At 44.1% G+C, this 15,467-nt stretch overlaps 1 protein-coding gene across 41 annotated transcripts in view; it reads left to right on the top strand.

The window, feature by feature from the left end:
- Positions 1-11,517, top strand: part of LOC136611234 (protocadherin gamma-C5-like) — a 403,514-nt gene extending 391,997 nt beyond the window's left edge. For all 41 annotated transcript variants that reach the window (XM_066590626.1, XM_066590624.1, XM_066590598.1 and 38 more), the window contains one exon: positions 8,831-11,517. In XM_066590626.1, the coding sequence (XP_066446723.1) occupies positions 8,831-9,045 (215 nt within the window). In that variant the 3' untranslated portion in view covers positions 9,046-11,517. The remainder of the gene's footprint in view (positions 1-8,830) is intronic.
- The last annotated feature ends 3,950 nt before the right edge of the window (positions 11,518-15,467 follow it).

Below are 15,467 nucleotides of genomic sequence, written 5' to 3'. Positions count from 1 at the left end.
GAGAGGAGAGAGCCGGCAGCAAAAAAGGGCAATATAATTGACATGCCGCGGCTTTGAATTCCGCGCAGCGTGCCAGTTTTAACATGGCTTGGCTGCAATTGACTGTTCGCAGCGTGTGGATGACATTTTTGCAAATCTCATCCAGTTTGCTGCTTAGTCTCAAGCTTAAGATTGCAGGCGAAATTTCCGTGTGGAAAGTCTGCATGGAAGTTCAACAGCAATTCCGCCCCATGTGAACCCAGCCTAAAGGTTTCATTGGTGCTTCGAATAATAGAGATGCTGCCTACTAGATAATGCACCACCTAAGTGGGCGTTAACGCACAGGAGGAAATAGCCAAAAGAACTGGTGATTTGCGTAACACTCCAAATATAGATGACTATTGGAAATCAGAGATAATACTGTATGAAACTTTGCCTTTATTAATTAACATGTATAGCCAGCATGGGAGTATTGTGCTTTGGGGGATCACACCCCTTCATCAATTCGGCTGGTTAAAACATAAAGACTAAAGGCCCATTTACACGCCACGATTATCACTCAGAATGTGTTCAAACTATGGCATATAAATCGTTGTTTGTAAACATTGCCATCGTTCAATCTTCGGCTCAAGAACTTAAAATCCACCGTTCAGCTGGAGAGAGATAACAGGGACCGCACACTGTGTTCTGAGCGGGAGTGGCTGATTACATTGTATTCTGCCGACAGCCCGTGTGAGAACAATGTAAATGCAGAGCTCAGACCACATGCTGTGCTCTGCAAACAGCTTCAGAGGCCCGATTACATGCAAATGAAGGTGATAAAGTGTTAATGGACATTATTGTCCATTAACACTTTATGCAAAACAATCGCTAAAACTGTCAATCTTTCAATCATTTGAATGATTGTCTTTCGCATAAATGGACCTTAAGTAATAAGTAACGTGAGATAATATTCAGAATGTAAAATTCCCTTTTTACATTCTGAATTTTATCTCTTGCTACATATTACTTAGTCTTTATGTTTTATTTCCTCCTGTTCCACATTCATGACCTCATATTTAATGGTGTTGTCCTTGAAGTCTTTCTCCAGTGCCAAAAAGCCTTTGAACATTAGCACATCATACCATTTGCATGCAGTCATCAATGCTGTCTTTTATGCTGTAGTATACATCTTTCATATAGAGCATCTATAGTATGGTCTGGCTGCAGCATGAAGTTCAGAATTCGAGGAGTCCTTTTCTTCAATTGAGGTCATGATCTGTATTCAGGTCATTGGGGACATATGCAGAATGAATACAGATTGCGAACTGCAGTGAAGAAAACAGATGTCAGGATTTCAAAGCTTTCATTGCGGTCAAGACAGAACAGGGGTATGTTAAAGAAGTGGAACAGTCTTTACCCTATATGGTACAGATATACAGTTGCAGAGCTGCAATTCTTTGAAAATTACAGAAACAACTAAGCAAGAATCCCTGACGTGGGATCCCACCTATCAGACATTTATGTACATTCTGTGGACACGTCATAAATGTCTAAAGTGGTAAAACGCCTTTAATTCAAATTGATGAAGGGTTTTTTTTCATCCTCAACATTCCCTTAACTGAAGTAGACCCCACTGTTAACCTGTGAACTCCACTGACCCAATCTTCTATTTTCCTAAACAGAGACCCTCAAGATTATGCCCTAGAGCCAATTTTCTGGCAAGCCAATTAACTTACAAGCAGGGTAATGTGCTGTATATACATATAGAGCATATACGTTTTTGTAAACCTCAGCCTACCAATAGATGGAACCCTGGACTGTAAGCAGAAATCACCATATTTTATATGCATGTAAAAAAGTTATATTACTGTAAAAAATATATATCCTAGTCAAAAGATAACAAAATATAATGGTAGGAAAACATTAAAGGGTTCGAAAGACATAATACAGTATTATGCCAATTTCCTGGATGACCTTCTAGGCACAGCCTAATAGGATACAGGTAGAGATGAGCGAGCACCAAAATGCTCGGGTGCTCGTTACTCGGGACGAAATTATCGCGATGCTCGAGGGTTCGTTTCGAGTAACGAACCCCATTGAAGTCAATGGGCGACCCGAGCATTTTTGTATTTCGCCGATGCTCGCTAAGGTTTTCATTTGTGAAAATCTGGGCAATTCAAGAAAGTGATGGGAACGACACAGCAATGGATAGGGCAGGCGAGGGGCTACATGTTGGGCTGCATCTCAAGTTCCCAGGTCCCACTATTAAGCCACAATATCGGCAAGAGTGGGCCCCCCCCTCACAACAACTTTTACTTCTGAAAAGCCCTCATTAGCAATGCATACCTTAGCTAAGCACCACACTACCTCCAACAAAGCACAATCACTGCCTGCATGACACTCCGCTGCCAGTTCTCCTGGGTTACATGCTGCCCAACCCCCCCGCACGACCCAGTGTCCACAGCGCACACCAAAGTGTCCCGGCGCAGCCTTCAGCTGCACTCATGCCACACCACCCTCATGTCTATTTATAAGTGCGTCTGCCATGAGGAGGAACCGCAGGCACACACTGCAGGGGGTTGGCATGGCTAGGCAGCGACCCTCTTTAAAAGGGGCGGGGTGATAGCCCACAATGCTGTACAGAAGCAATGAGAAATCCAATCCTGTGCCACCTCCATCAGGAGCTGCACACGTCGGCATAGAAATGGGGAACCTATGTGCCACACACTATTCATTCTGTAAAGGTGTCTGCATGCCCCAGTCAGACCGCGTTTTTTTATAAATAGTCACAGGCAGGTACAACTCCGCAATGGGAATTCCGTGTGCACCCACAGCATGGGTGGCTCCCTGGAACCCACCGGCTGTACATAAATGTATCCCATTGCAGTGCCCATCACAGCTGAGGTAACGTCCGATTAAATGCAGGTGGGCTTCGGCCCACACTGCATGCCCCAGTCAGACTGGGGTTCTTTAGAAGTAGACACATGCAGTTACAACTCCCTGTGGACCCACAGCATGGGTGGCTCCCTGGAACCCACCGGCGGTACATAAATATATCACATTGCAGTGTCCAACACAGCTGATGTAACATCAGCTTTAATGCAGGTGGGCAAAAAAATTAATTGGATTACACTGTAGGCGAGGGCCCCAAAAAATTGGTGTACCAACAGTACTAATGTACCTCAGAAAAATTGCCCATGCCCAACCAAGAGGGCAGGTGAAACCCATTAATCGCTTTGGTTAATGTGGCTTAATTTGTAACTAGGCCTGGAGGCAGCCCAGTTAAAATAAAAATTGGTTCAGGTGCAAGTTTCAACGCTTTAATGAGCATTGAAACGTATAAAAATTGTTTACAAAAATTATATGACTGAGCCTTGTGGGCCTAAGAAAAATTGCCCGTTCGGCGTGATTACGTCAGGTTTCAGGAGGAGGAGCAGGAGGAGGAGGATGAATATTATACACAGATTGATGAAGCTAAAAGGTCCCCGTTTTTGATGGTGATAGAGAACAATGCTTCCATCCGCGGGTGCAGCCTACGTATTGTTCAGGTATCGCTGCTGTCCGCTGGTGGAGAAGAGAAGTCTGGGGAAATCCAGGCTTTGTTCATCTTGATGAGTGTAAGCCTGTCGGCACTGTCGGTTGACAGGCGGGTACGCTTATCTGTGATGATTCCCCCAGCCGCACTAAACACCCTCTCTGACAAGACGCTAGCTGCAGGACAAGCAAGCACCTCCAGGGCATACAGCGCGAGTTCAGGCCACGTGTCCAGCTTCGACACCCAGTAGTTGTAGGGGGCAGAGGCGTCACGGAGGACGGTCGTGCGATCGGCTACATACTCCCTCACCATCCTTTTACAGTGCTCCCGCCGACTCAGCCTTGACTGGGGAGCGGTGACACAGTCTTGCTGGGGAGCCATAAAGCTGTCAAAGGCCTTAGAGAGTGTTCCCCTGCCTGTGCTGTACATGCTGCCTGATCTCTGCGCCTCCCCTGTTACCTGGCCCTCGGAACTGCGCCTTCGGCCACTAGCGCTGTCGGATGGGAATTTTACCATCAGTTTGTCCACCAGGGTCCTGTGGTATAGCATCACTCTCGAACCCCTTTCCTCTTCGGGTATGAGAGTGGAAAGGTTCTCCTTATACCGTGGGTCGAGCAGTGTGTACACCCAGTAATCCGTAGTGGCCAGAATGCGTGTAACGCGAGGGTCACGAGAAAGGCATCCTAACATGAAGTCAGCCATGTGTGCCAGGGTACCTGTACGCAACACATGGCTGTCCTCACTAGGAAGATCACTTTCAGGATCCTCCTCCTCCTCCTCAGGCCATACACTCTGAAAGGATGACAGGCAAGCAGCATGGGTACCCTCAGCAGTGGGCCAAGCTGTCTCTTCCCCCTCCTCCTCATGCTCCTCCCCCTCCCCCTCCTCCTCCTCAACGCGCTGAGATATAGACAGGAGGTTGCTCTGACTATCCAGCGACATACTGTCTTCCCCCGGCTCTGTTTCCGAGTGCAAAGCGTCTGCCTTTATGCTTTGCAGGGAACTTCTCAAGAGGCATAGCAGAGGAATGCTGATGCTAATAATTGCAGCATCGCCGCTCACCATCTGGGTAGACTCCTCAAAGTTTCCAAGGACCTGGCAGATGTCTGCCAACCAGGCCCACTCTTCTGTAAAGAATTGAGGAGGCTGACTCCCACTGCGCCGCCCATGTTGGAGTTGGTATTCCACTATAGCTCTACGCTGCTCATAGAGCCTGGCCAACATGTGGAGCGTAGAGTTCCACCGTGTGGGCACGTCGCACAGCAGTCGGTGCACTGGCAGATGAAACCGATGTTGCAGGGTGCGCAGGGTGCAACCTGCCCTGCTGCTGCCCTTGCCTCCCCCTCTGAAGACCTGTCCTCAGTAGGCATAGCAAACCAGGTGGGGTCAGTCACCTCATCGTCCTGCTGCTCTTCCTCCGATTCCTCTGTGCGCTCCTCCCTCGGACTTACTGCCCTTACTACTACCTCACTGATAGACAACTGTGTCTCATCGTCATCGTCCTCCTCACCCACTGAAAGGTCTTGAGACAGTTGCCGGAAGTCCCCAGCCTCATCCCCCGGACCCCGGGAACTTTCAAAAGGTTGGGCATCGGTCACGACAAACTCCTCCAGTGGGAGAGGATTCGGAACCCTTGCTGCCCATTCTGGGCAGGGGCCCGGGAACAGTTCCTGGGAGTCTGCCTGCTCCTCAGAAAGTGTCATTGTAATGGAGTGAGGAGGCTGGGAGGAAGGAGGAGCAACAGCCAGAGGATTCAGAGTTGCAGCAGTGGACGGCGCAGAACTCTGGGTGTTCGATAGATTGCTGGATGCACTTTCTGCCATCCACAACAGGACCTGCTCACACTGCTCATTTTCTAATAAAGGTCTACCGTGTGGACCCATTAATTGTGAGATGAATGTGGGGACGCCAGAAACGTGCCTCTCTCCTAATCCCGCAGCAGTCGGCTGCGATACACCTGGATCAGGAGCTCGGCCTGTGCCCACACCCTGACTTGGGCTTCCGCGTCCTCGCCCGCGTCCACGTCCTCTAGGCCTACCCCTACCCCTCAGCATGGTGTATTACCAGTAGTGCAGAAACAGAACGCTGAAATTAAATGTGCCGCTTATTGGCCTGTGGTTGGAGGCTGACTTCGCTTACGGAATGCCAGGAAATAATTTTGCGCAAGCCTGCTGTAACACTTAGCTGGCTGCGTATGAATTAGGAGGACAACTACACCCAGCACAGACCCAGAACACTGAGGACAGTGACAGGCAGCCCAAATAGATTTTTTTCCCCAAATGTTTTTGGAAAGGCCCACTGCCTATATTCAATAAATATATGTCTTCTGTCCCTGCCTCACCACCACTACTGGCCCTGGACTATGTATAATTACTGCAGGGCGCAATGCTCTGCATGGCCGATATACAAAAAAAAAGTGCAACACTGCAAAAAGCAGCCTCCACAGTACTGCACATGGTTAGATGTGGCCCTAAGAGGACCGTTGGGGTTCTTGAAGCCAAAAATACTCCTAACACTCTCCCTATAGCAGCTCCGGCACCAACAGCACTTTCCCTCCTCTATGTCAGAACAAATCTGTGGCGAGCCGCGGGAGGGGCCGATTTTTATACTCGGGTGACACCTGATCTCGCCAGCCACTCACTGCAGGGGGGTGATATAGGGCTTGAACGTCGCAGGGGGAAGTTGTAATGCCTTCCCTGTCTTTCTATTGGCCAGAAAAGCGCGCTAACGTCTCAGAGATGAAAGTGAAAGTAACTCGAACATCGCATGGTACTCGTCACGAGTAACGAGCATCTTGAACACGCTAATACTCGAACGAGTATCAAGCTCGGACGAGTACGTTCGCTCATCTCTAGATACAGGACATAGGATACATTGGTTGTAATGGGCAACTGCTCCACTTTGATATACCTCCACCTCAGGGCTCCAACTTTGTAGTATATCATGTATTCCAATTTAGACATCCATAGCCTATCTTGAGGATCTTCTATGTAAGCACCTCCATGGAACATCCTGTAGATGTGAAATAAAGAAAATCTAAATAAATCTTGTTATTTGTATAGCGCTAATGTATTCCGCAGCACTTTCCAGTAATTTATTTACTCAATATCTTAGGATTGATATCTTTGGATTGGTGTGGGTCCCAGAGATCCTTCGGATAGGGGATATCTTGCTGAGATGGGAATACCTCTTTTAAGGAAGCAGAAATTCTCTTAAGGATTATATGGAACCCTGAGGAGATAAGGGTTTCTGTCAACTGACTTAATAAAAGGGCAGAAAAGGTTAATAATATAGATGAGTGAGCGTACTCGCTAAGGCAAACTACTCGAGCAAGTAGTGCCTAATGCGAGTACCTGCCCGCTCATCTCTAAAGATTCGGGTGCCGGCGGGGGAGAGCGGTGAGTTGCGGTAGTGAGCAGGGGGAGAGATTGAGAGAGAGATCTCCCCCCTGTTCCTCCCCGCCACTTCCTGCCAGCTGCCGGCACCTGAATCTTTAGAGATGAGCGGGCAGGTACTCACATAAGGCACTACTTGCTCGAGTAGTTTGCCTTAGCGAGTACGCTAACTCAGCTCTAGTTAATAAACCATATAACAGATTTATAGCCATTTACATACTCATTGTCAAAAAAAAAATCAAGCACCTAGAAGGAATTGTTGGAATCAAATGAAACCTTATATGTGTGATTGTAACGTTGATTACAATATCGGAGCAAAAGGATAATTTATCGCGAAAAACTGAACACTTGTAGGATCTAGTACCGTATTGGGCTACCTATAGCTTGGATGCAAGATGTGATGTGGGTGAGCATGGAGGTATACAGGTGCCATATGGTATCCTGTGGCATATTGGTTCACATTTGCTGTATCTGAGCCTCTAGGCTGTTGAAGTTGGTGTCTCAGATGGTCCCATGCATGTTCTATTGGTGATAAATCTGGTGACTGGGAAGCTACAGAAATATTGCAATGTTGTTGAGACATTCCTGTGACTCCCTCGTGTGTGCCACCGAGCATTATCCTGCTGCCTCTTGGAAGCCGCCATGAGAGGAACACATGTGGCTGTAGGATGTCCTGAACATATCGCTGAGCTGTCATTGACCCTTGTAGAACTACTCGGAGTGACCGACTGCTGTATGATAAGATCCCCCAGACCATCACACCAGTGGGGGCAGTGTGTTGCTCCACAGCAAAAGCAAAATTGTGGTCCTTACTCCTAGGTCTCTAGACATGAAAAAGGCCATCATCAGTGCCAAAACTAAACCTAGATTTGTCACTGAAGACAATCTGGTTCCACTCCATAGCAGTCCAGTTTCGTCATTCACGAAACTACTAGAAACTGAGGCAACAGTGGGAGGCAAAGGCAGTACATGTAATGGGAACCATGAGAACAAATTTCCTTCAGCCACACGTCTGTAAACAGTTCCAACAGACATAGGGGCCTGTAACTATGGTGCCACCTGTCTCTGGATGGTGAACAACGAAACAGTTGATGCTGCTTGTTGGATGATCAGGCGATCCTTTCTATTGGCGATTTGTGTTGGGCGTCCCAAGCTCGGTTGCCTTGTGTGTGTGCCCTCACGCATCCACTGGTCTCAGTATTGCCTATAAGGATAAAACCATCCAGTTTCTTGCATTACAATAATGTGCCCTCTCATAATTTCTGTTAACTGGGTGAGATCTCTTTGATTGCATCATAGAGGCGTCTAGTGGTCAACAAGCTCTACACAAGCAGAAAAGGAGGTCCACTATACCCAACTAGCCTTGCAGTCTTTTTGTAGGCCAAGGATGGCACCACTTTTAGGGCCTCGGGTGGTAAGACCGTTCATCTAATCACGCCACAACTCTAGTTATTTGCATATCTGCCTGAGATGTAACTACATACAACAAAATGACAACCACTTCTAGGGGCTTGATCTATTTATTTTTTCAAACAATAAGTGTATATTTTTTCTGAAACAAGAGGTACACTTGTAATTTACATGCCTTTGAAATATGTACCTTGACCTGAGATAGCAGAGACTGATTAGAACTGTATTGTGTTTATTTAAACATGCATAACCTTACAGCAGCCTCCATTGACATGATGAGAACATCTAAAAGTTGCCCAGTGGAGACCAAGAAAGTAATGCTTGAAAATATGGAGAAATAGCTCTCTGAATACATAGATCTCTGAAAATCTCCACAAATGTCATATCCCTTCATGAAAACCTATTAATTCTTACGTCATCTGTTTTCCTTAGAAGTTCATATTAATGTGCATAAATGTTCTTCACAAAAAAATATGATGTAATTGTAAACTAAAAATTAACACCTATGATTTCGATTTTCCCTTTACAGAGGCTGCTGAGGGAACTTCAGGCCTCGGAGGAGGTACAGGCACCATGGGTCTCAGTGCTCGCTACGGACCGCAGTTCACCCTGCAGCATGTTCCTGACTACAGACAAAACGTCTACATACCAGGAAGTACTTTGACACCAACCAACGCTGGAGGAAAACGTGACGGAAAAGTTGGAGGTAACAAGAAGAAATCTGGAAAGAAGGACAAAAAGTAATTATCTTCGATCAAGAGTTTGCTTACACCAACAGGGCAGAATTATTGGAACACTTCCCTATGTGAAAAACAAAAAGATTAGGGCAAAGTTGAATGTCATCTTTGGACACATAGGAAAATCAACCGCTAGAATGTGTCATTACTAGAGCTGGATGCAGAAGGTCCCCTCCACGGGTGGATTTTTCTGTTTCCAGCTCTGATGATGAGAACATTATTCTAAACCTCGGAAACAAGTGCCCTGTCAATATTAGCTAAGATTTTGTATTAGTGCAAGATAATTTCATGATGATATGCACTCTTTTTACAAGCTGTTTAAATTTGATTTGCTTCCACAGAGACACCTTGTGGAACCTCTTCCATTGTATATAATTCCAGCAAAGTAGTTATTTATAATTTATAAACATTTGGGTATTCGAGGGCGGTTCTTGGCTTTTTACCCATTTCTATTTTGTTAGATTAACGATTGGCAGTAATCAAAAAGATCTGTATGGCATCAAAACTTGGGGTAAGCAAGAATATGTGACCTGAATTAAACAAAATATTAATTGAGTCTGAAAACTGGATAGTAATTATGTAAACACACAAGGCGGCCATTTTGTAGATTCAACACTATTCATCACACTATGACCACGGAATTTATGAGGAGTAAGAATGTACTAAAACATGGAGGAAAGATGACTACTGACATTACTTAACGAGTCAAATTCTCATGAATAGTGTTGTAGTTGGTAAAATGGCTGCTGCCAATGCGTGATTTCCAAAAAATGACGCAATTTTTTTCCTTAAGTATGTAAAAAATGCTATATATATGTAGTGATCGTACAACTACTACTTATAAAGAGTGTCAATGGTCTTGTGCAGTACTTATTTTAATACTGTACTTATTGATGTTTTTGTTTATTTTCTATGAGAAGACTATGTTGGAGATTTTTGTTTCCCCCTGTTATGGATTAAGAATATTCACATAAGTAAATGTACATGGAACACTAATGGAAAGTTCAATTTTGTTTCGCTCCTCCAGAGTGACAAAATGGACTCCTCACACTCTGCACAAAGAAATGCATGTATAATTTTCACTAATTGTCTGCAACTCCACCAGACATAGGGAATTTGTTGCATGTAACCAGCATGGGGGTAATTCATTCTTTATATAGAATGGTAAAACTAAACCTGTCTAGTGCAGGTCGGAATATCTAGGGTTCAAACTGTAGATTCACCGGGGGAGGAGATTATGACACACATTTGCCAAAAAATATTAAAATTCTAACTTGTACATAAACTACATTGTTCTTCATTTTATTAATAAGGATATAAAAATAAAAAATTTCCGAGGCCCAAGTCCACCATGAATTGGACATCATTGAAGTATCAAGGCATTTCGAAATACATGGTTTAGAAACCTGTAAAGGATGCAAAACTCAAGATACAAAATAAATAAAAAGTTCAACAATGGTTTTATTTTATAAAGTTACAAAAAATTACATACTTGAGGAGAAACCATAATTTGTGGAATATTTTCTTACATTTGGGACAGCAGATGTTAGGCCATTCTTTAAAACATCCATTACCTAGATGTAATCCCGGCAAATTATGGTGTTGGGTACTAAACTATCTAGAGTGTTTAAAGACCCCAATCCCATTCAAAAATGCAATTCTGAAATTGAATGTATCGGATAGACTACTTGCCATGGCTTAGAGAACATTTGTGAAAAATGGCCCTTACAACTATGTTACCAATCACCATCAAACATCGGGGCAGACAACTGTGGTTGCTAGCCTTGCAAGCCAAAATGAACGTGTGAAGAGTAATGTGCTTAGATAAGACTAGCTTCAAGTTTTTGAACCACATGTGAAGATGATTTTTCTCCTCTGGTATAATAGTACACATCATTGACTAGAAGAAAATCACGTTTTTTGATCACCATCTTCATCACTAACTCTACCTACATAACAGTGACCTATATAACTCAGTATAAAGCTAGAATTTTTTGGGAACAAATACAGTTATTCATGACCCTCCCCCTGATCTCTTGTAATAGTAACCATTCCCGCTGCTTGTAATACTATTAACTAATGCAGTCATGTGAGTCTTTTAGCGGTAGATACATTTTTGCTATTTTTTCCTTTCTATTGAAGAAACAGAAGGTTATGTCATTGTAGAGATGCTATTGTCTTGTAACAATTAAGTGCTTATCTCATCCCAATAGCTAACTTGTGGACAGCAGTATTTTAATATTCTCCTATCTTTCTGTGTGGTTTGTGATATCAATGTACATGAGTTAAAATGCATCTGTCCTTTTTAATGTGTCTAATACTGAATTATACCTACATATTATATAAATATATATATGCTTATTTCCCTCCCTGTATCCATATAGACCCATGTCACTGTATTACATGCAAGTTTTATACTCTGTTTTTATATTGCTTTCTTTCTTTGGGAAAAAAAAATAAATAAAATGTTTTCTTCAAAGTGTTGCCGTGTGGGGGTTTTAATTACGGGTCTGCCTCTACAGCTTGCATTGTATTACCCAAAGTACAGATAAGACGTCTTATATTCTTAGAGAGATTGCCGTCTGGTTAAGCTTGTTAAGAGTTGACCCATATTTTCTTAATGATTTTGAGTCTCCTGCTGATGGCACTGGAGCTGCTTCTCCAGAAAGACAGCAGAAAGAGAGAGTAACGATCCTCTTTATGACTTCACTCACTGTAAAATCTTGTAATTTGCATAGTGCCAACTTATTCCACAGCACTTTCGGGTAATTTATATATTACCCACCACCACCACCACCACCAAGCTGGATACTCATTTTACTGACCCTGGAAGGATGGGTCAACCTTGAGCCAGCTACCTGAACCATTCGGGGAATGAACTCGCAACCTTCAGGTTGTGAGCGAGAGCCTTAACACTCTGCCTATAATAAATAAATGAGGCCTATAATACCACTCATGGTACTGGTGCATTATATCTCCACCAGAAGTATGGGTGGAGACATGGCTTAGCTGGGTTGAAATGGAGGGGACGGCCAGGTGACGCCCACAGGTGCTGATTGGCAGATGGGCTCAGCATCTCTGCTTACCTGCCGACCCCGCTACTGTCATGCCGACTACCCTGTAACCATGTACGCTGCTATCTTCCCTGCCGACCCCGCTGCTATCATGCCGATTCCCCCGTAACCATGCCCACTGCTATCTCCCCTGCCGGCCCTGCTGTGACTCTCCCCGGCAGCAGGAATTCCTGCTCCACAATCCCACAGCTGTCATTGCTGCAGGCCCTGCTGTGGCTCTGCCCAGCGGCCTGCTATCACTCTTTTCCGTTCCACTCTCCCATCTCCGCTCCATGCACCCTTGAATCTGGCAGCAGCATGCCGCTCATTTGCCCCCTCCTCCCGCTATGCCTTGTTCACACCACCAGCCTCACCAGTCCTGCTGCCGGCACTTACTCCTGCTCATACTCGGACTTCAACGTCCTCTGCATCCAAATAGTAACAGGATCCTCTGTGCCCTCACTGCTACCACACTGGGAGGGCAGCCAATCAGAAGCTTTGGGTCGTTAACCAGGGCATTACCTGTCACTGTGTAGGTCTCCACCCATACTTCTGCTGGATACATAAAGCACCAGCACCACTACTCACTACTATTGGTAAAACCAGTTTAAAGAGAGATATCATATGGGTGACTCTGTTGTTGATAAGACAAGATGAAACTATTAAAGTATTAGCTTTTATTACCAGTGTATTTCTGGAAAGTCATTGGCTTGGATGTGAATCTCATGCACAATTCAATAACTATGAACAGACACTTGGTGAAGGGTCTGCAAGAAGCATAGAGCCACACCTATAAATAGTGCAATTCATCATCATCACAAGTCAACTAATTATGTATTTGGAACGTAACATAAATGTGATCAGTCTGAAGAAGATGGGATAGAGTCTCTCAATGAGCACCAGTGTTGTTAGAGGAACATCTGCAGGCACAAAAGTGATGAGCGTACACAAAACTGGAGTAAAACTTGTTGTACACAGCAAAAATAGCTGTATATTAAAGCCACTAGTTCCAACACAGACCCCTTGGTTCTTCTGAACTGAATCTTCATCAGTAGTGTTTAAGGTTTAGTAGTAATCTAAGTTTAATAGAACTGCTGAGGTCTACCTGCTGCACTCATAACATGGGCCTTATTTAGAAGACAATGCCAATGAAAGATCCCATACTATAGCAGTCCCATTGAAAAGAACATTAAATAACATCAAGACAACATAATGAGTTTCCATGCAACATAAAGCTAACACAATGGCACACCATGTTATTTTGTTGCATCGCTAGCAGAAACAAAGCAAAGCATTGCTGTACCTTTATCCCGGCAGCAATGCTTTTAGACCTGTCGGACAAACGCGTGCTGCACTTGAACGAGCATGCACATTTTCTGAATGGGGAGAGGGCATTATGCTGATATCCCAGACTCCTTTAGCAGCAGCGTATCTTTTCAGAGTACAACAGGATATGTAATTTACAACATGCCATATCAACCTTTCCACCAACATTAGGGTTGATCGATTATCGAAAAAATTGGGTTGGGAATGACTTACCCAATTTTAAAAAATAATTGTGAATCCGGAATCCGGATTCTAACTTCCATTAAAATCAGTAGGAGTAAAAATCACGTTATCTAATTTGGCCTCCTTGGACAGTAGTGGACGTGATGGTGGTGACTTTCCTTTCCTGATGTCTATGTTTTTATATTCCCTATAAGTCTTTGGTTTAGCCTTTTTTAGATGAGCACTTTCTTTTGCTACATTATATATGCTCTTAGGGCTTCATTGTTTCCAAGTTTCCTTCACAAGTACTTTATTTCTAAAACTGTTATAGGTGACCAACTTTCTTCTCAAACAACTCATGTGAGGAATTTTAAAGGAGGTGTCCAATCAGACAACAAATTTCAGAATGTAGCCCTCAGAGCAATCAGCTAATCACCCATGGTTCCCACTTCTGGCAACCTTGGCAAAGAGTTGATTTTGTCAAGAGGAAGTTGCAACAAGTTAGGTAGGCATTTCCCCGACAGAGCTAACTGCAGGAGTAATATAGTATTACTGATGGCTATTAAGACGATTGGCCATCCTTGTAGTACTAGGATGGCTCAAGTTCTCAAGAGTGGCTCTCCTTCCTGGAAAGAAACACAGGAATGCAGCTAAATGCAATTGAGTGTTACATACCCAGAGCTCATGATCAAAGATGGAGTAAATTCTTCTGTAAATACAAAATGTATTTTGCATTATGTGTCTCACTGCTCTATTGCAGGATTTGAGGAGACAGTAAATCCAAAAGATACCTGTTACAGCCAGCAGCTCCACTGATATCTCCACTTCTGTTCAGCGGTGTGATTGATCATCTTCCACAATCAGCATTCCTCAAATGGTATCCCCACAAATGAAAAAACAAACACCTAGTGCTGCATAGTTTAATATAAATTCAGCAATCAAACTATTAACGATGACCTGTCCGTCCATGCGTGAGTGAGTGAGTGGGTTTGTGAGTGACTTACATGCTCCGCCCCTGATCACATGACGGTGATGTCATCAAAGGTCCTTCATCCCCAGTGAGGAAGTTACATGCTCTGCCCCTGATCATATGATGGTGACATCACCACAGGTCCTGTACGCTCATGGCTGTGCTCACAGCTGTTGTTCATTAGTATTCCATAGCAACTGAGGCCGCAGGAGGTTTGTAGGGGATGTAGTCCACCCCCTAATCTGCACAGTGATGCAAGGTTTTTGATGATGTCACTGTCATGTGATCAGGGGCAGAGCATGTAAGTCATTCATTTGGGAAGAGTGTCACCATCATGTGATCAGGGCGGAGCATGGCGGTGATGTCATCACAGGTCCTTCATCTCCACTGCTGTGCTGCTTCTGATCCTTGTCGTATGGGATGAACAATGTATGTAGCAGAGCTATGTGTGTGACATGTATGTAGCAGTGCTGTGTGTGTGATGTGCACGTAAATAAGGAAGATGGAAAAACTCCTCTGCAACACCATCTATTTAGTGGCAGCATTACTTTATATGCATCCAGCACAACTGTGTAGCGCATTGCGCCACCAGAAACACTGGTACTATAATTTCCTAATAATTACTAGTTATACTCATAAGGATCACAAATTTAAGATCATGTATCATGTAATCAAATCATGTAAGTTGCAGCAAACATCACATCACTAACATTGCCCGACCCTGGGTTTCGCTAGATTCTTATTAAACGTTTCCAAATAGTACTGCACTAGGTGTTTGTTTTTTTCATTTAGTGCAGATACTATTTGAGGATCGCTAATTGTGGAACGAGATCAATAACATCACTGATTGGGAAAAAATGTGGAAACATCGGTGGCGCATAGTTGATCCTTTTTCTGCTAGTGGCTGTAAGAGAGGAT

This window comes from Eleutherodactylus coqui, chromosome 2 (genome assembly GCF_035609145.1).
Source record: "Eleutherodactylus coqui strain aEleCoq1 chromosome 2, aEleCoq1.hap1, whole genome shotgun sequence".
Lineage (NCBI taxonomy): Eukaryota > Metazoa > Chordata > Amphibia > Anura > Eleutherodactylidae > Eleutherodactylus > Eleutherodactylus coqui.
This window is presented reverse-complemented; position numbering and strand designations above follow the sequence as displayed.